The following is a 20613-nucleotide window of genomic DNA, read 5'->3' on the forward strand; positions in this document are numbered from 1 at the left end:
ATTTTCCGCCTTCCTTTTAACACATGAAAGCTAAATTTTCCCTGGCAGAATGACATTTGGTTGGGAATAGAACTTTAATACGGAGAGAATCGAATGGAAATCTTTCTTCAGCGGAACCAGTATTTAGTTCCGCAGTGCTCTTGTTGCGGTGGGACGTATTAGTGTGTAGCGCAAAAGCGGAAGTGTTGGTGGAGCTCGGGAGGAGGAGGAGTGTAGTAATTTATACAGCAGCAGAAGGGTTTGTGGGAGCTGCTCCAAGGACGAAGACGGTAGCGGCACTCTGTTCATGGCATTGATTGAATCACATCGCTTAGTGATCTCTGACGCAGCGAAGATGTCAGCGGCAAGCCAAGCAGAGAGAGCGGTTTTGGTAAGAAGAGCAAATTGAGATCTGGAGGAAGTGTTTTAGGTTACTCTGACGTTAGCGACGGACTTTAGAGTATGTAATTAAATTAAAACACGGCACGGTTCTCCAAATGCTTTTAGCTGAGGTGTGATGAGATTTTGGGGGAATTATTTTCATCTTTCTCTTCGGCTGTTTAAGGGTGACAAAGAGCCTGGGTAGCAGTCTATTCCGCTTAGAAATATCAATCCAATATTAATTTACGGCATGCTAATTACATATCAATAGGTACATTTGTATGAGTCTAAATTGTCCTAAGCTGGTGAATGTCACTAAGAGATCGTGCTCATTTATACCGTATTTATGCACTGGTAGCCCAGTGCCTCCGGCTTCATATTTTGGAAGTCCTTATTTGCAAGTCCTTGCTAGTTGGCTATAGTACAGGTAGCAGTATGCGGTAGGCTTCCCTTTTCAAATCGGATTCTCATTCTGCAGTGGGAAGAAAACTTGCTCTTTTGTGCCTAGTCCATGGAGGTTTATAAGGTGTCCCAAATATGTTATTTGCAAATAATGAATTAAAAGTTAAGATAGCTGTAGTTGTTATTGTATCGTTCTCTTAGAAATGTCTAGAGGGCTCAGTGTTAAGCATTGTATTATAATTTATCGTAGCCCCAGCTGCGCTTACTTGGAATATGGTTCTGAAAGTTGCACAAAAAAAACAAGTAGAATTTAGCTGTAGTTACTAAAATTAGAGTAATACCCAATGCACTTTGATCAGAATCGATTTCTCAGGTATTGTTTAATGAAACAGATGTTGGCAGGACCTTGGAGCTTGCTCTGTGTTTATTTAAAATAGAATAGTATATTTATAACTAATGCTTTTATTTATTTAGTTACTAACACTAAGAATCAGAGTTGAAATAATATTCAAATATGTTACTTGAGTACTGTTACCCTGGGGAAACAGTTGTAACAGAATGTCAGATGATCCTTTTAGAAACCTGCTTGAGCTAGTGCAGATAGGCTCCTGAAACCATTCGAGTACTAGAGATAGAACTAGCTATCCTCCACTACTGTGTTCTGAGTTAAACACCAGTTGTCTTAGTGGGCGTTATCATTATTTCACACATGTTTAGTGTTCCGTTTACAAATGAACATGCTAGATCGATAGGAAATGCAGATCAGGGTTGCATTTTGCCCAAGGCCCCTCACATTTTGTAAGTGATCAAGTCAAATGGAAAATACAAATTACTGCAGAAACTTTAAATTATCTCACACGTCTACAAGACTATTGCATTACAACACTATTACATTTGTACAGCTTCAGCATTCAATAAGCAAAATAATTTATTTCAGCTTCATGGGCAATTTTATAATCCTGTTCTGTTCCAAGGTGTTGGGATAAGGGGACCAGGTGAGCGCCATAGTATTGTTAGCAAACTGCATTAGCAAACTCTATCCAGACATAGCTAGTTACTGAAATTAAACCAATTACTGTAGCTATAGAAACGCACCAATGTACATACCTACATGTTTAAATTTGACAGTGGATTGTTTATGTTGACAATTCCACTGCCCTTGGTAAGCACAGATGGTATTTAAAGGTTAGGCTTTGCTATGGTTTTGCTGTTGGTTAGTTTGGGTTTTTAGATTTGTTTCAGTGTCACACACTTGCACATTCAGTAAGTCATTTTTGTTTTACTTTATCCAGTCAGAATCCTAGCCAGCACAAATGTCAGTATGAAGAACCAATTAATAACGAGACTAAAAATAAAATATTTTCTAAAAAGAAAGTTCTTAGGTAAAGTACACATTATGAAAAAGTTGTATTCATTTCTTTCTGGTGAGCTTTCTGTAGAACTCTATTACATCTCAGCAGGCAAATTAACGCCGAAGATGATACCTTAGAGAAAAACGTCTAACAATGTGACATCACAAAGAGTACAGCGCCTTCAGAAGTATTCACTGCCCTGCAAATGATCCTCATTTTGTTATAATCTCCACTCTCAATCATGTAACTTTTAAATAGTACTTTAGATTGAGAAACTAAACAACACTGTCCAAACTATGTTAGTTATAAAATGTCAAATTGTTTGTAAATAAAATAAACTGTAAAATGTAAAAATCAAGGTTTTCAATTCAAAGTAAATAGTCTGTCTCTGTATGCTGCCCTTAGTTAAATATTAAAATGCGAGCTACAGCTCATATCCTGATATGGCCAACTTTGGAGCTTTCGAAAACTAGGGAAGATGAAGTGAAGGTTACAAGGAAATGTAACCAATTTACAAGACAAGTTGCTGATCAGCATTAAGAACGCGTCATGCCTCGGAGGCATTGCACAGATCAGGCTTCCCTTTCGAAGAGAGCAGCCGAGCAAGCAGGATAGGGTTAGGGGTGGGGCGGTGAAGCCAGGAGGAGCCTTCGCGTGTAATAGTGTTTGGTTTGATCATTGCAGTTAACTATTTATCAAAGTATGGCGTTACCAATAGGGAAGAAAGCTTAAAACGTGTGCCAGGCACTGTAGTTGTTTCTCACGGTGGCAGAACCTGGAGAGCCTCAGGGGGTGTTTCTGTAAACACTTCTGTAAACAGGTGAATTACAGTTTGGGATTTACAAAAAGGAGCCACTTTATACTGCAGTGGGACAGTGCTTTGTAAGAAGTCTGATTTGTAATACCTGAGAAGACGAAAGTGGAAATTTCACGGTGCTCACCTTAACCCTGGCATTCCCTGCCCCTGGCCCTGTCCTCGGGACCCGACTGTGTGGTTTCTGTCAGTTGCTCAAATTAACATTTAATTAAAATAATAACATGGCTGATTAGGCATTTCTGAATGCTTGTTTTCTGAAAGTTGCTGTTTCAGTGTTCCATAAAATATTTATAGGTAAATTGACAATTTCTCACAATTACAGAACTGGAAACACAGTCACAAATACAATCTTTATCATTAAAAATCCCAAATCTGTGGATTATTTAAATAATCTGGATTTCACCAAGGACAAAAAACATTAGGCAGTGGAGTCACGGGGGCCTGGATTATAAAGTCTCATCTTCGGTCCTTTAGATGAGATGAGTTTTGTTCACTCAAATAAAAATCCATTTAAAAAACACTGGGTTTCCACATGGCTTAACCAGTATTGCCCTGACCACGTCCTTTGACTGCCCAGGTACAAGACACATACTGATCAGCTGAGTCAAACGGTGTTTCTAAATTGGAAGACTAAAAAGAATAAAATAATGTAAAACTATACATGTCTTCTTGTCTTTTGTTTCAGGAGGAAGAATTTAAATGGCTTCTGAGAGAGGAGGTACACGCTGTCCTGAAGCAGCTGCAGGATATTCTGAAGGTAAAGCCTTAAAGAGCAGTATCATTTTTAATACAACATTAATAGCTTCGTGGTATTAGCTTAATGATTCATGTTGAGTCTCAATTTCTGAGTAAACACATTACAATTTTTGTGTTCGGGTGATAAGTTTCTGAGATGACTCCAATCTCACTTAATGACTCCAGTCTGTATTTATAAGAGTGCAGGCCTTTTTTAAGTCAGATAATCATGTAATAAAACACAGCTGGGCTCGCTTTTACTACTTCTTTTACAATTAAACCTAGTTTCTCTTATTTAAGATCATCTCTGAGCTGTGAGTTCTGGGTTTCCTTGGGAGGTATTGTTACTTTCTGTTTTCAGTTGTTTATATTTTCTCTTTTCACACAGGAAGCTTCCCGGCGCTTTGCGATGCCAACGGGTCTCGAAAGCCAGCTTAAACAGGAAAATTTCATACTGGGAAGCTCAACGTGAGATGAGTTTTACATACTGTAATCTCTAGGGCTGAACCTGAACTCACTTTCACTTCTGTCTTTACTATTTTGGGATATAACTTTCACATTTTTTAAAGTGAATAGCACTGCAAATACTATGACAAAAATTGACCAGGAAACATGTGGAGACATCTTTTGCATGATGGGCTGTGGGATTCTGATAAATAGCTGGTTGAAATAGTCAGATCAGTTAAATGCTAACAAATATACCCAGTTGGACCAGCGGCCTCGTTTATAACAGGTTTAATGTTAGAGTGGAAACAAATAATGTGATTTTCTTTCATTTTCAATTGATTTTTAGCATGGACCAGGTGAAAGGAGTGCTAACGTTACAAGGTGAAGCGCTAACACAGGCTGTAAGTGTTCACAACAGTTCTGATTCTCATGTATTTCTGTAAAAGCAATATTTCATCCAAACCATGGAGATGACTCGGATAATGTTCAGTATTTCATTTTACTTCTAAACTCCTCATTATTTTCATGAATCACTTGACTCCTTTTACTCTGTTCATTTCTGTAGGATATTAATCTGAAAATGGCGAAAAGTAACCAAGTCTTACACTTCACATTCAGAGAGGATAAACAGTGGAAAATGCAGCAGGTACTGCAATGAGCATGCCTTTTTATTTTATTTTCATTATTCTGTCTCTACACAGGCTTTAAATAAGGGGTTTCAGCTGCCAGAGTTAGGAAGAACACCATTTCTAGTATGAAATGTAGGAGGTGTGTTGTGGTGTTTCTGCATGTATCTTATCTTCATAAGCTATAAGCCTTAGGATCACTGGTCTCCTAGCAACTGCAAGAGACAAGGCAGGGAGCGAACGGAGAGCTGCAAAGGAACAAGTAACAGGTTTATTCCATGCTGAAAAGAGAGGACGTTTTGGCTGTGGAACCTTCAAATGCAATCATTTTTAATCCTTTATATATTAGAGATCTAATTATTTTTATTTAGGTATCTTAAAGCATTTATATTAATATTTATATATGTATAAGAATAACATTTAATAGTGTAAAAAATCAACAAATATAAAATAATTTAATAATTGTCTAACATGACATTCATATCAGGACTGTCCCTAAACATGAACAAGCAAATGACTGAGGTTAAATTTAAGATTTCAGATTCATTTAAACAATATGTTATGATGGTTTGGAGTGATGATATCTCTTGGTTATGATTATGAATCCTAGGAGACCATTTTAATGTGATAGAATTGTTCACAATTGTGCATAAACAGTTTTTCCCCAGCTATTGCTTCACATTTGCTCGCGTTAACAAATGTTTTAACACATTTGAAATTGTTGCTGGGATTACGACTTGTTCCCCAGATTCAGGATGCAAGAAACCATGTGAACCAGGCTCTTCAGCTGCTGAGCAGCCGGGATGAGAGTTATAACTTCCGAACAGGAGCTGAAGTTAATAAGGTTTGTTGCAGTGTAACTGCAATCATTATTGTATGTGAGACAGGGAATGTGATGGGTTAGTTCTCATCCAGGTTTGCTCAATCATTTATGAGCTGCATGGTTATTGTACTGTCTAGATTTTATAAAGGGCTCCTTCGTGGCAATCTTCTCTGACTCATTCCCAGCAGTGTATTTCATACGACCCGCATACAGCTTGTAAATGGAATGACCTGTGCAAGCACTACGTGGCAGAAGATTCAGACCTTGAAGCTGACTATTGAAAGGAGTTAAGAAAGTGTAAACAATTGAATACATGTTATAAATGTAAAATAAGAAGATGTATCAAATCAACCAGCTTGCTTATGAAATTCTACAATTATACACCTCCTATAGTCAGGAAATACTAAGCGTCACCGGTAGCGTGTTTTATTTGTTTAGTAGAACACAGGAACAAACCAAAAACCAAACAATAAACGTAGAAAAAAAACAAACACATTAATTTACAAATATACAGTGCCTAACACTTCGTAGTATTATATACAGGCATTTACAAATCTGTGAGCTTCAGAGTTCTGCCCTCAGACAAGGCAACATTGTCTCTGCTTGGCAAGGAGGCGTGTGAGCAGCTCCCCAGGCAGCCAGCATGAATGGGTTCAGTTATCCCTCTGAATACTGTTAAACCCTAACGGTGTGTAATGTTTGTGTAGTCTACTAGACAGTGCAAGATATTGGTAAACATCTTATAAAGTTGATTCTGCTAATGTCTGTCAGTTCCTTTGAGATGATATTAGGAAAGTGTCGTACACTTACCCATGTGTATATGTGTACTGAAGGGTTTGGCCTTGGAACAAATAAACATGTGTCTTGTTTGCCATCCATAGCTAATGGATGCGGTGATGCTCCAGCTAACCAGAGCACGGAATCGTCTCACTACTCCTGCAACGTTGACACTGCCAGAACTGGCCTCGAGCAGCCTGATGGTAAGCTGACCACAGCTGTGAACGCCTGTGAATCAACTGCATGGTAATTTTGCTCAAAAACAAATGATTTCCTTCTCTTTATTCTAGAAAATGTTCACACCACCCCTCCCAGGAGATGTGATGGTGAATTTTTACATTAACCTCAGCAAACTCTGTCTGATCGTGTATCAGCTCCATGTCCTCCAGCCCAATACCAACAAGGTAACAATATAGGGCACATCTACTACAAAACAGCACCTACTGGGAATAAAATAGGTCTGGAAGGTTTAGTCACAGTAGGTGACTAGGTGTGTCTTTAACTGAGGTCTCCATATTTTTATGTTTTGTTTTTGTCCCTGTAGTAAATTAAATTTTTCTTCAACTTCTCTGTGCTGCTTTTCCTTCGTCTCTAGACAAAGACTTGTGGTCTTTCAAAAGTGTAAGTACTGCAATAGTTAAATTATTTTAACGCCATTCTTGTTTTGGTTATATTTTCTGTTTCCACAGAACTTCAAACCTTCTGGAAGCTCAGTGTTGCATAACCCTGGCGCAATGTTGTAAGTTGTTGTTAGACATCTTATTGCAACATCTAAATAGGAAAATAGAAACTTTCCTCTATGTTTACAAAAATACATCTAAAAATACATTTTTCTGTTGTTGCTGAAAATGGCTCCCGCAGTCTGATATTTGTATGTCCTGCTGTCCATGTGGACTAGTGACTGCTTCATGGAGTCCTGTTTCCGTGAGATTAATGCTGTACGTTTGCTCTTGTCTTTGCCAGTGAACTTGGTAACATGAGGTTTGAAGTAAGTCATGTCCACAAAGTGGAGTGTGTGGTCCCCTGGCTGAATGACACCCTTGTCTTCTTCACGATCTCACTCCAGCTGTGTCAGCAGTTGAAAGATAAGGTAGGTCAGGAGCTGGGACTGCCTTAAGCTTGACATGACATGTGATTAAAGAGGCGTTCTTGAGTTTTAGTAGTCTCATTGACTACAGGTCTATTTAATTCCTACAGGTCACCTGGAATTTAACTGTTTTTTTAACTTTTTTATTAAACATAAACAACATGTCTGTGCATTATATAAGAATGTTTCTGCAAAATATGGCATTTTACTTTATTTTACTGTTTTAAAAATGGCATTTTGATGTTAGTTTTGAAAGCTTTTTTCCAAGTAAAACGTTTTGTAAAACTAATTTGTGTGTTTCTTACAGCTTACATGTCATGTTACAATAACTTATAATACACCATCTCTTGTTGCAGATTTCGGTCTTCTCCAGTTATTGGAACTACAAGCCTTATTAACCTCTAGAACTTTGGAAAAAGTGTTTCTGAGTCAAAGGACATGGATCCATGTACATAATTATTTCTGCTAATATATCTTTTGAGAAACATTTTTCTCTAAGTCAAAACTATACACAATGGAATATGTTTTAAACATTAATCACATCACCCTGCTGGTGCTGTTCTGAGGCTTGTGTTCTTAACGGACCAACAGGATGACCATACTAATGTTGCACATGTATGCACAGGAGCATAATTGCGGAGACTCTGTACATATGGCTATATATGCCATGTATGCTATAGATTTTTTAAGTAACAGCAGACTTGATATTTATTTTAGGTAGTATCTGCAATGGAAAGTGTTTTTTCTGTTTCAGCCCATGTTGTCATGTTAAACTTCTGTATGCATGACGGGCAGTTACAATTTTCCTGTCTACCACAGCAGCCTGAGTTGTGATAGTTACACGAACTATTCAGTATTCGCATTGAAAGGAATGATTAGAAACTCTCAGGCTAGCTGTTTGACTCTGATACGCAATGTTACTCCTACACTAAGACAAGTGGCCATATGGCACTTGTCAGAAGTTATGTCAGAAGTTAGCCATGACTGTGAATATATTTTTCTGTTCTCAATTTACAAACATTCCAAGAACAAAAACAAATGTTTATTTTAAGCATGAGCCATTTTTCAACTGGGACCATTCTTTTCATGCAGAGAAAACTGAATTTGTTTCACCTTGGTGATGTCTTGAAAGCTATTAATTTGCTTGATTTATATGAACAAATATAATTCAGTGTTGAGATTATTTATCTTATTGTGTTCCCATTTATTTATTGAGTTAAAGTAATTTGACTTTCATTTTTGTATTTGTAAAGCAAATGCACTTTTTTTTGTCTTTGTTAATTATGAAGTAATGATTCCCTCTAAACCCACGATGCCCATTCCTTCACACTAATGCTACAGATAGCGTTCCTGACATGTTAGGTTTTTGAGATTAAAGCGATTGTGAATGCATTATAAAAAGTATATATGGACCAAACAATCCACTGTGTGTGCAATAAATGTATTTATAAATGTATTTAGAATGTATCTTTTTTTGTTCTTTTCAATACTACTTTGATAAAAGTAGCATGCGGTTACTATGCTTGTTGTTTGTATTTACAAAGCTGAATGCTGAATGTGTTGCACGGATGAATTACTGACCTGTAGAAACGAAATGAAGAAGAGCTTTCCTATAATGTTAAAAATAATAGGATTTGCAAGCCAGAACTCATTTGGTGTTGCGGCCACTGTCTTTTGAAAAGCAATACTGGTGTCCTTGAGAGATTAAATAGAAACGCAACAATAGCAGGTCAAAGCACATTCCCTTCCTTGTCACTCTCATATTCTCCACTGGATCAGAATAACGATCAAGCATGTCCCGCAGAGGACACAGTGACTTCAGGATTTCACTGTAACCCACCCACCATAAAAAAAATAATCTAATTGATCTACTTTCTTTATTTGAACACAAACTAGTAAGCTAATTATAGGATTGTATGACCCCTAGGGCTTGGTAGATCACTCGTTTGTCTGATCTGAGCCCAGACAATACTCTCTCTTCGAAGCAGAGTAACCTCAACCTATTGAAAACATTCCATGCCAGGATTCACTGCTCTGTAGGTCATATGCCTGGTCTGTTACAAACCTCTTGAGAATAACTTCAGATCAGGGTTGTCTCTACCAAATTAGAGGGTGGCAATATCCAAATATCTCTTGTAAGAACAGAAAAACCTGGTTATCATTCCCAGAACTGTAAAGCTAGCATTAAACTCTTGGTTAGCAGGCAGTGATTCAGCTGTTGATGGCAGTATTGTGCTATTCTTGTCAATACAATGTCTGAAATGGAGGTTTTGTTCATTTGTTTTCAACTCTAAATGTAATGCAAATTAAGAAAATCTAAATCTGAATAGTGGTGATGTTTCAGTTTTATTATACTATAATTATAGTAAGAAGGGCACAGTTTGTAAGTAGGTCCTCTACCCAGTGACCTACATTATGTGTCACGTAAAAAACCCTTTCTTTCGTCTGTATACATCTAGGTGCAATGCTATTGTTTCTAAAGGCCATTAAGCACAATGTGTGTGATGGGTTAATGTGGTAATGAGGAAGATGTGTGCTGTTTGTCTTATTTCTTCAGTGTAGCATTGTGCAAAAAACAGTGATTCTTCAAATATAGGATCTCCAGTCATACGTGATCTTACATTCTAAAAAAGAGGTAGGTACAGTTTTTTTGCTCATTTGGACAGATATTTGAAAGTACAAAACATACAATTTATTTCAGATAAAAGCCGTAATCGGGGGACAGCGAAATGTTATCTGCCAACCCCTCCTGACATTTACAGATCTGACAGTCTCCTAATGAAACTTGATAAAGACTGGGGGAAAAAAGCCTAGTCATCTTTTTCTGTTTCTTTATCCTGTCTTTAAAAAGGGATTTAGGAGTGACGGGAGGAACATGTTCTAGGATGAGTAAATTACAGGATGTACAGTAAACTGGGGAAGCACTTCTGTCCCAGCAGAAGATCAGGTCTAAAATGTGAGCAAGACACTCCCAGTCCTCATGGGAGATCACTCCTGCTCTCGGTTTCCTTCCATTCTCTAACCTCCTCTTCCAATTCAGTGTCACAGGGCAGCTGGAGCCTATCCCAGCAAGCAACAGGCGCAAGGCAGGGCACACCCTGGACAGGACGCCAGTCCATCACAGGACAACAAGGTCAGTTTCCCCAGGAGTCAATTAACCTACCAGTGTATCTTTGGATTGCGGGAGGAAATCCATGCAAACAGAGGGAGAACACACTCCTAACAGCCAGCACCCCAGGCTCCAGACCACACTGAGACACACTTGCTTCAGATTAAGGCTGTGTTCCTGCAAGAACCGTCCTTTCGCCAACAGAAGGTGACCAAGGACCTGAAGCACATTTCAGACATGTGACTTGGACTCGACATAAGTAAAGCTGGCTTGGATGATGCATAAATACCTTGGATAAAATTACTATTCACAACAAAAATTAAAAAGTTAATATTTTATTGCTTGATTATATATACATGTAGTGAGACAATCACAAAATAAAAAAAGTGAAGCTGAAAATGTAAAAACGGTTAATTACATTTTTGTGCATTAAAGTTTTCATACAGGACAAGTGAAAATGACCTATTCTTCATATTAAGTTATTATATATTTAACGGGGTAATACAGCATTGCTTTGCTGTACAAGAACACTTGTCAAATTATCTCAATATGCAGTGCCTACAGTAGTGCTTATATATTTTCTTATACTCAAGGTGACTTTTGTTTACATGTCTGTACCCTGTAGCTTTATTGTGGTGATGTACTGGCCATGGTGTTAGTATTTGTTTTCTGCAACACAGATACTATAACTATTGCAGATCAAGTTTGTCTTCACTGTGTAATTTGATCTGTAGAGATACATAGCCTTAGAAAGGTTTTAAACCTCGTTCAATTTGGTTGCATTAATTAAGGATTTTAAATGCATTTATTTGGGCACCTGAAAAAGCTTATCAACTTTGTAAACAACCTTTGGAAAATGTCAAAAAACAGCTTTACATCAAACATTTTTAATGAGAATTCTGCAGTGCTGTTTCACAATGAGATATTTGCACATGGCACATTGTTAAGTCTTGTCTGGTACACACTCTCCAGACACCTCATTTTTAAGATGTTTGTGACTACTGAGATGATAAGAGTATTCAATGTATTAATGCAAAAACTACCCAGCAAAGGAATTTTTAGGGGCTGTCTGGGAAAACACAACGGCTAAGCTTCATCGTTGTCAATTTAATCATATTTTAATCAATTTTCTAAAAAAACACAATCTATATGAATCATGTAAGTAAACATTTTTATGTAATAAGTGGAAAATATAGTTCATAGAGTATAATTCATAACCACATTCTTTACTGGGAAAGATTTCTGATGTTACCCTAAAGCATTTTTAAACAGTTGTTAAATCATTTGTCCTAGAAGCCTTCACGCAGTTTGGGTTTTATTTTCCATCCATGGTGGATGTTGTAAGAAGGAATATTGGAATTTGCACATTTTCCTGCCTGATTCCATGACAGGTTTCAGCAGATGAACACAAGCGACTGTCCCTGTTTCTACGGCTCCAGTGCATAATTGTCCACACCCACTTTGGTCCTGGGGGGCTGTGTATAGGAGAAAATGTTAAAAAAAGTTACATCTGTCATTACAACATGTATTCCTCATTTACAATACATAATTCCTATGTTCTATCACAGTAATGCAATGTAATGCTCATGCATTCTGTTATTGAAAGTGTAAATATTTATTTTGATAATATATGTTTCTGAAGCATATTTTCACAAAATACCAAGAGAATGTAAGCCTTTCTATTCAGCATAAATCTTCCATTCAGAGCCCATTCCCAGCCTTAACACAGCTCTAACGAATCCACGCGGAGACTTTCTCAGTTACCTGTTACCTAATTATAGTGCCAAAATACCGAAACACTTCACTGTTGGAACTGAACAGCCGGTCTTACCTTCTCCGAGTCACAGCAGCAGCAGCAGCAACAGCGAATGAGAACCAGGGTCAAAAGCAGTAGGACTGTGCCTTGAACATAAAACAGTACACACATATATTTTATATAAATGAAACTCAAGAACATTATGTGCTTAAACTACATTAACCGGACTGGTTTTCTGTATTTTGCTGGCATGACATGATATTTCACAGTAAAAACCCCAATAAAATCAACAAATCTCATCATGTTTGGGAAACCTAAACAAATAAGACTCGTAGATCATGAATGAGCTCAATGGAGTTACAACAGTTGTCCCTAACTTTGAAAGCCAGCCTCACTTATTTCAATCCCATGTACTTGCAGGTGAAGCAGCAGGCTGTAGTTACCAGTGATCCCAAGGGCACAAGCTCACAAGTAACTTTTTAAATATTGGGATGGTCTTCCGATAGTGACCGATATTGTCTTCACTGGGTGAACCTCAACAGTGCTGTTCTTTACTTGTATTACAACTAAATCCTGTTTCTGCTTAGTACTGGAAAACACCTATAAACCTAACTAGGAAATTCATTGGTGTGCATCAAGATGATCTTTGTGGGTGGGATTTAGTCAAACGAAAGCCTCAGTTAGTTACTGTAGGTGTCACATCTCTTAAGCATATTTTTGTCTGTTTTCAAAAATTTGCCATGTCTCTTGTTTGTCAGTGTAGGCTACTACACCAGCACCTATACCAATTACTGTATTTAAAGTCCAAATATTACTGTACATCTTGGTGACAATTCACAAATGGAGTCTAACTTTGTTCACTTTAAATTAGTTGGTGTAACAAGTCAGCGTCTATAGTTTGCTGGGCTTCTAGAGGTGCAACATGGCTAGATCAGAAATGTTCTTTTGCCAAATCCTGTGCTTCACTTCCTATATGATAGGTTTATCCCCTAGAATGTCAAAGACACTACAGATACAGTATGTTGCACTCTTTAAATACCAGACACCTTCACTTACCTATAAAGATGAAAAAAATAGCAAAGGAAGCAATGTCCCAGTCTGACTGAAACATCTGTTTTGACTGCAGTCTGCTGACAGCATCATTAAACTGGTTTTGTAGCTCAGTTTGGATGCTGTTCTGCTGCATTGTCATACCCAGGCTCGTGAAACAGACAGGAGGAGGGCTGCTTGAAGGAAAGGAACAAAACGTACGTTTCTGTTAGAATCAAAGAATGTGTGTGATTTGTGCCTAAAGTGCCTTGCAAAAGTATGCACCCCCCTCTTACGATGGCCCATTCTGTGAAATTATAAAATAATGCATACACATTTTTTAAATTCAGTTTTTAAAAATATTAATGAACATAATATTTTATTTTGTATCAATGTTTATCACAAGACATTTTTAAGGTACTGCTTTTGTACAACACTGATTACTTGCTAGGAAGAAAATAAAAAATCAACTCTGAGGAAGAAATTTTGTCTCAGGTACTGAATGTATTTGGTGTCCATATGTATGTATGCTTTAAACGTTTTACAGTTTGGAGAAAACACTTTAGTCTACCATGGGCGTGATCACTGGGTTTCTAGAAGATTTTAAGTTAAATCACACACATAAGTAATCATACCTTGAAACTAAGAATAATATTGTGAGGAGTTAAGATGTTAAGAGTTTAAAATGAACTTAACAGCTGCTCAGTGTCAATTTTACATAGCAGGCAGTATAATCTAAATTATCATATAATCAATTCCAGTTTTTCTTTTCTCTAAATATACAGTATTCTGACTATATTATTTGCTACCCAAATACATTTTTCTCTTGTCAAGGCCTGTGTGCTAGAGGTTTCGCTCCTAAAATAAAAAGAACAAATAACTGTATTGTGCTAAAAGGATCCAGCAGGAAAAGGATTAACATAATTATGATACATTAGAGCCGACAGTGAGTAACTGAAGAGCGTATGAGATAAGAAAACACATTGTATCTGTAATATGTTCCTGACCAGGACTACTAATGCAGTAAATAATCCATCTAATAGTACTATCAATAGGCACTTCGCCCAATCTTCTCACCTACACAGAAGAGGCAAACAATTCATGAATACAGTGGCTATCATATTATCATCTGGTTTGGTCACTGTTCCGTATATGTGGTACCTTCTGTTTTTCCGCCACAGAATGTACAGATGAATGTGGTGTGTTATTAAATGTTATTATTTATAACAAGAGCAACTCACTTATTTCATGAGCAGTGTGGTGATCAGTATTGCTGTAATTCTACAATGAGATGCCTTTTGCTGGGAGTCTGCGTGTTTCCCCACGCGGACATGGGTTGTCACTGTGTGAAGCAGATTCCTCCATCTTCTACAGACACGTGAGCCAGGTTACCTGGCACCTGTAATTCTCCGCCTGTGTGTGTGTGTGAGTGTGCGAGTGCTCCCTGCAGTGGACAGGCCTCCTGTTTAGGGTGTAGTGGTCTCGTGCCCTGTGTGTTTGCCAGTTACTCCAGCCTGCTCTGACCCTGTGGACTAGGTTAACATAAATGAACATCTGCACTTAAAAAGTTGACACAATGAATGGAGAGGTGCAGTTTTCAGACAGCTTTACACGAAGAGAAATGCTCCATTTTGATATTAAGTTGATTTATATTTGCCTGCTAGCGTCATAAGTACAGATAAAAGCTTGAAATATAAAGTTCTACATACTTTATATACTTATAATGGAAAAGAACGTTGATCTAAATTAAAGTGTTAGATTGAAATCCAAGTATTAGCTTAGTTACACATATTAGCTTCGTTAGCTTTGAAACATGTACAGTATTTCCTATAAAATCTGTCTGAAAAGAATGCATGTGGTCTCCTCTAAGGCATGCTTTTTAAGATGTGTATTGTGTTATTCGTGTAGTTCTTACTACTGTTAATTTAGGGAAGTAACAAAAATCAGTGTTTTTGACAATCCTCAAACATTTAAGCAACACAATCAAAAGGCTGAGTATACTACATAATTTGTTTTACAGTTGTCAAAGTTTGATATTTAATCTCCCTGCTACCTAAATCCAAATTTCTCTCCAAATATACAAAGCGCAGATCTATCGTAAAATTGCAAAAGCAGCGATGTCTAAAATGGACGGAGCAATTTTGTTTCTCCGATGATAACACCTGACGGCAATACATACAGCCTACCGTAGGCCAGGATTTCTCATTTCCTTCGCCAAAGAAAAAAGTATCTTAACAGTATGTACAGTAATATCGTTCATTCCCTGTGTTTTGGGTTTATAAAAATAAATCTATTCACCTACCCCTGGAGTACCTCTTAGTATTGCCGAAAAATATCTTCCTTTTTTATTAGTTGGTTTTCCGGGTTATCACCTGATATACCTCGGCAAGAATTTGCATATTGAAAGAGGTGAAACAGGAGCTATTGTTGGAGTCCATTTCCTGACAGACAGCACATGGGTGTGGACTGCGGGTGCGCAGGTGTGCGTTACTGCTCGTAGACTGCAGACGCAAGCAGTGTACAGCAGGTTTAAATGCCAATGCATGATGTATTGGCACTCAAGATATCAAATACGAAATCTGGCATGTAAACACTGTATATTTACAATGTGGTCTTACGTTTAATGTATACATTTTGACTGCGTTTATGACCTGTCTGTTTCTTTTGGGATTTCAGTTTAAACACGGTCGTGGTAAACGCAACCCTACCTAAGGGGCCATTTGAAATAATTAATCTGAATTAAGAGCACCTGGGAAACGGCAACCCAGACAGCCTGCAATTTAGAAGCATAGCCTTTTGAATTCAAGCATGTTGGTGGTGTGTATTCTTCCCCAGACTCTATGGTGTTGAATTATTATTAGCAGTTAAAGACTGTTTAAATCTGCAAGGTTTCTCTGTCTCTGAAAATGTGTTGGTCGCCAGTCTTTGTGACAGAGATAAAGGCATGAATTAGAAAACTGGAGCTAATGAGAAAGAATGCCACTCAAACGGAACAGAAGGCTCCTGGCTGTCTCCTTTGAGACAAATGTCAACAAAGAAAATTCGTGGAATCTGTATCTTTTCAAAATGTTGTCTAACAAAGCACCACTAGTACAAAAGCAAATAGTAGCTGGTGGGGATTACATGTTACTTTTTATTACAAAACAAAATCAAACAGATTTGTTTTTAGACAGCTATGTAGGTACTGAACTGTCCCTATGCAAGGCAAATAAGAACCACAACAATTATTTAAAAAATAATAATAATACAGTAAATCAGTTGATAACATCTTTTTTTTGTGTGCTGATAACTCGCCTTCTTACGTGTTACACAGAAGACAAGAAACAAAAGGATAATCAGTTCACAGTAAAAGGTTGAGGCAGTACAAGTGCCAGGCAGAAAATATTTCATCCATCCACCCATTTTCTAACTGTTTTATCCAGTACAGGGTCGTGGGGGAGTTTGCACCTATGAAATATTTAATCATACAACTGAAAACAAATTCAGATATGAAGATGGATCAAGGTCACGGTGATGAGTGGAATGAATTTAAGAGAAGACAGGAACTCAAATCAATTTAATAATTCTGTGTCAGAATAAAAACGATAAGCAAACAAGCTGGGAAAAAAGCTCTGTGTTACTAGAAAAACTCAGATTGTGTTCAGACGGATACTGATTTGTATTTGAAACGCTGCAGGGATTGTAGGTATTCATATATATTCAGAAAGCTGTTTTTTAGATATTGAGCAATGTGTTTTAATGATCTTGTAGATCTTATAAAAATCATTTGGCTGTGCTTTGAATTTCCAATCAATGAAAATTGAATACAGCAGTAAGGAAATACTGATCGTCGCTTTCCAGAATTATCTTCACATTTACAGGATAACTCAAAAAAAGGTACAGCGTGTTCCCAATTTATTTTACAGCTTGAATTTTCAGTTGCATTTTTTAAATAACCTTGCATGCTTGGAGGAACAATATGATCAGACACTGAGTAGCATTTGTTTACGTGTGTGTTTTTCTCTTCCCAGCATCACTAGCGAAATGTCAGTGCGCACCCAGGAGACCAGATGATGTATTGGTAGGATGAAAGCTGTCAGGTGCATTGACATGGAAGACAACACATCACAGGGAGAGGAAAGAGGAATTAAAACCTGCTGAAAGTCCTTATATGGAGCTGGCCAGTCATGTCCTGATACGTCTGAGCTGCATTATAGAAATTACTTTATACCATTCATTTCAGCTTCTTTCAGTACATGCAATTAAGGAAATTGAAAATAGAGTCCAAACTTCAAAGGAAAGTTATATTTCCTGGTGATGAGGCACCAGAGTGTAGAGAAATTAGAGGATAATATTTGCAATTCACTCCATCAGTAAGAATTATTAATCCAAGTGCTCAGTCATGAATGGTTTCCATGTTACCATTATGTAAACTATGAGTGAAACCCTGTTTCCAGTCTCTATGTGTCCCAATGTGGGGAGAGTACTGGCGCATTATGGCTGCTGTCGCATCATCCAGGTGGGGCTGCACACTGGTCGAGGGGAGTATACTGTAGATGTGTATGGATTTATTTTACCCAATGAAAGCTCTTAGAAAGCTAAGAAAAAATATTCACTTGGTTAATTCACAACATTATTTTTAGCAAGGTTAGCCTGTTGTTTTCACAGGAAAGCTTGCAATCACATTTCTCACACTTCAAGTGTAAAGTCAGGTATCGTATGTCCATGGGAAGGTTTTGGCAAGCATTTTGGACTTGATGCAATCAATGTGTTTTTGTAAGATTAAAACCCAAACTACCTCAATCTGCACAAAAAAAATGTTGAATTTTCTCAGATTTCAGTATTTCCAACGTTTTGGCCTGGTGTTTCCTTTTCTGATTAAATCAGATAGCTTTGATACTAGCGACAAGGATTTTTCAGTGCTTCAGTGGGTGGGTGTTGAGGATTTTAAAATACAAAGTTTAATTTTCATTGTTTGGAACTTCAATAGCATCTTAAAGAAACTACCAAAAGATGTCAAATGTCCTGCATTTTGCTGAGGGAGATTTGCAATTTTATTTTCAAAACTGTCACTTTACCATTCGAACGCCTGCTCATTGTTGAGGAACAATATTTCTGATGTCAATAACTCTGCGAGGAAAATACACAGAGATTCCAAATCACTGATGTTTAAAAGATCACGATTTGTGAATGTTTTCAGCACGTGCCTAAACACACCTCTGTGAACAGGTATTTTCACACAGTTCTTTGCTCCTCCAGTAGCTGAACACTCAGGGCCTTGTGTGCTGCTTGAAATGTCAGCAAGGGAAAGCAAGGGCAAAGGTCACACAAAATTGTAAGAGTTGGGTATTGATTTATTAATTTTAGATATTATTATATTTTAATATTCAATTTCTCAATTGTAGATATTATATCTATTTTAATATGAAATTTCTCAGTTTTCTCAAATTTCTCAGCTTAAATCAAATGTAAGTATTTGAAATGTCCATAATAACAGGGGAATGAGCTCACTCTTGGCACAGCCCTTCTGAAAGGCTGCAGACTCTTTGCTTGTGCCTGAGGCTGACAAAGGTTTTGTGATTTTTTGATTCACCACCTTTTATGTTTGCCGTGTCAGCGCCATTTGGATCACAGTTTTCAAAACAGTGAAATATTAATAGTGAATGTTTAAAATTCTGGGAAGAAATGTTTGATAGGCAACCTGGCAGCCACTATAACTCTGTGACAGATATAGTGGCCCCAGATTGCAGCAATCTTCTTGCTTTGTATCCGACTATGGCACCTAGTTCAAGTAGAGCACCTAGACCAGAGCACCTAGAAATTGTAAAGTGGCCTTTTTCTACTGTACCAGGTTCTTTATATCTCCCAGAATAACAAATGCACCCAAAGACCAAAAAAGAGTACACAATTGGAGTATTTACTCCACACACAACTACACTCCAAATTAAAATGTGTAATTATTAAAAGAGCACACACTAAGAAGTATCCACCAGGGGCACACACACTCACAGAAACAGTGAACCCCAGCAGCCCAGCACTGTCCAACATAATGGTTTTAGGAAAAGGCCAGAATAAACCATTCAACCATTTAAAGATGTTTCTTCTGTTTCAGTTCCAACAAGACCTTATAATTCGAACCCTCTAAAGCGTACAACCTTGCAAGCATGTAGCAGCATTTACACAATGCTGGTTCTATTTTTGTCAAGTTTTCAAATCTGGAAGCGTTTGAGGGGATTGTCACCTTAGATTGTCATCTTAGATTCATGATACACCCTTGTCAGTTTAAAGAAAAAAATCTCCTATCAAGTTGTGTCTCATGCTTTCCACACTGATTTTCCTCCAGGCAGAGGGAATATTCCAAGAAGAATTGTTACAAAATAAAAAGGCAAAATAGATTAAGGCAAAGGGAAATTACGTGTTTGATTGTTTTTGAAACAAGACTCTGGATTGTGTCGATTTCATTTTGTGATTAATGTCCTACTAAAGCATAGTGGAGAAGGGGGCTTATAAAATATTCTTATTTATAGAACGCCACTGAACTGTTCCTTGGAAAATAACCCATTCGATTCTCTCTTATGAATGAAGTGGAGAGTGAACAAAGAGCCACATTTTCATGTCTATGTCACCAGTATCATGGCTGTTTACGTCTGGCTTCACCTTGAGTTTGTATTAATTGTGGGCAGGCTTAATTGTTACATTTAATGCTTTTCATTTGTACAAACCTTATAGATTGTACTTTATTTTCAGAAAAAACCACCTAATTGAGAATCACCAACAGGCCATCAACTTGATGTCTTGGAAGGAGGTGCCTTACCAAACGCACAGAGCACGGCGACATCATCACCAACACACTTTTGCCCGAAACAAAAACAACAACAAACAAAAAAAGCAGCAACAACAAAAATGATGAGGATAATAAACGTTATTGCATATAGCTCCTAAAAAATTGTCTCTCAAAGAGCTTTACGGTCAGAAAAGAAAAACAAAGATAGGTGATAGAAGAGGACAAGAAAAACAAGGGCTTTGAGTGCGACAGAAGATGCAAAGGAGGAGACGCAGACCCCAGTCCAGGAACAGTCTTTCAGAAGAGTCTGGATTTGAAAGGGCTGAGAGAAGGTGACTCTCTGATATCCTCAGAGCTTTGGAGTGCAGCAGGGGAAGGCCCTGTCACCCATGGTATATTCACAAGCCTGGGGAAAAGAACGAACAAAAGTCATGAGGTGGGGAGTAGGAGGAGGATAAACCAGGAGGTCTTTCTGAATACAGAAGTCCTTCAAAACCTCTTGGCATACTTCTCCCGCTTGCAGTAATCCT

At 37.7% G+C, this 20613-nt stretch overlaps 2 protein-coding genes across 4 annotated transcripts; one reads left to right on the plus strand and one right to left on the minus strand.

Annotated features, from left to right (window-relative positions):
• Positions 1-202: 202 nt before the first annotated feature.
• On the plus strand, positions 203-8882 carry rogdi (rogdi atypical leucine zipper). The gene is made up of 11 exons (XM_006636958.3): positions 203-370; positions 3617-3688; positions 4055-4134; positions 4460-4514; positions 4679-4759; positions 5488-5583; positions 6444-6542; positions 6630-6743; positions 7029-7078; positions 7303-7429; positions 7783-8882. Exons 1-11 carry the CDS (start codon positions 287-289, stop codon positions 7822-7824), a joined length of 900 nt encoding a protein of 299 aa, XP_006637021.2. The 5' UTR covers positions 203-286; the 3' UTR covers positions 7825-8882.
• Positions 8883-10854: 1972 nt separating this feature from the next.
• On the minus strand, positions 10855-15764 carry smim22 (small integral membrane protein 22). Of its 3 annotated transcripts, none has more exons than XM_015359817.2 (4): positions 15619-15764; positions 13348-13514; positions 12367-12437; positions 10855-12010 (listed from the first exon to the last, which is right to left on the minus strand). In XM_015359817.2, exons 2-4 carry the CDS (start codon positions 13481-13483, stop codon positions 11963-11965), a joined length of 255 nt encoding a protein of 84 aa, XP_015215303.1. In that variant the 5' UTR covers positions 13484-13514; positions 15619-15764; the 3' UTR covers positions 10855-11962. The 3 variants fall into 3 exon arrangements, with proteins under 3 accessions (XP_015215303.1, XP_015215302.1, XP_006637043.2); XM_015359816.2 differs by having other exon boundaries at positions 13348-13517; positions 15623-15763; XM_006636980.3 differs by having other exon boundaries at positions 15623-15762.
• Positions 15765-20613: the final 4849 nt, after the last annotated feature.

The sequence above is a fragment of the Lepisosteus oculatus genome, chromosome 19, assembly GCF_040954835.1.
Source record: "Lepisosteus oculatus isolate fLepOcu1 chromosome 19, fLepOcu1.hap2, whole genome shotgun sequence".
Classification (NCBI taxonomy): Eukaryota; Metazoa; Chordata; class Actinopteri; order Semionotiformes; family Lepisosteidae; genus Lepisosteus; species Lepisosteus oculatus.

Excerpts from the sequence above, each read along its gene's own strand:
- rogdi (XM_006636958.3), top strand. The coding sequence starts at position 287 with ATGGCATTGATTGAATCACATCGCTTAGTGATCTCTGACGCAGCGAAG. Across the intron at positions 371-3,616 it reads AAGCAGAGAGAGCGGTTTTG|GAGGAAGAATTTAAATGGCT; the intron begins GTAAGAAGAGCA and ends CTTTTGTTTCAG. Across the intron at positions 5,584-6,443 it reads CAGGAGCTGAAGTTAATAAG|CTAATGGATGCGGTGATGCT; the intron begins GTTTGTTGCAGT and ends TGCCATCCATAG.
- smim22 (XM_015359817.2), bottom strand. The coding sequence starts at position 13,483 with ATGACAATGCAGCAGAACAGCATCCAAACTGAGCTACAAAACCAGTTT. Across the intron at positions 12,438-13,347 it reads TATTTTTTTCATCTTTATAG|GCACAGTCCTACTGCTTTTG; the intron begins GTAAGTGAAGGT and ends TTTATGTTCAAG. Across the intron at positions 12,011-12,366 it reads GCTGCTGTGACTCGGAGAAG|CCCCCCAGGACCAAAGTGGG; the intron begins GTAAGACCGGCT and ends TCCTATACACAG.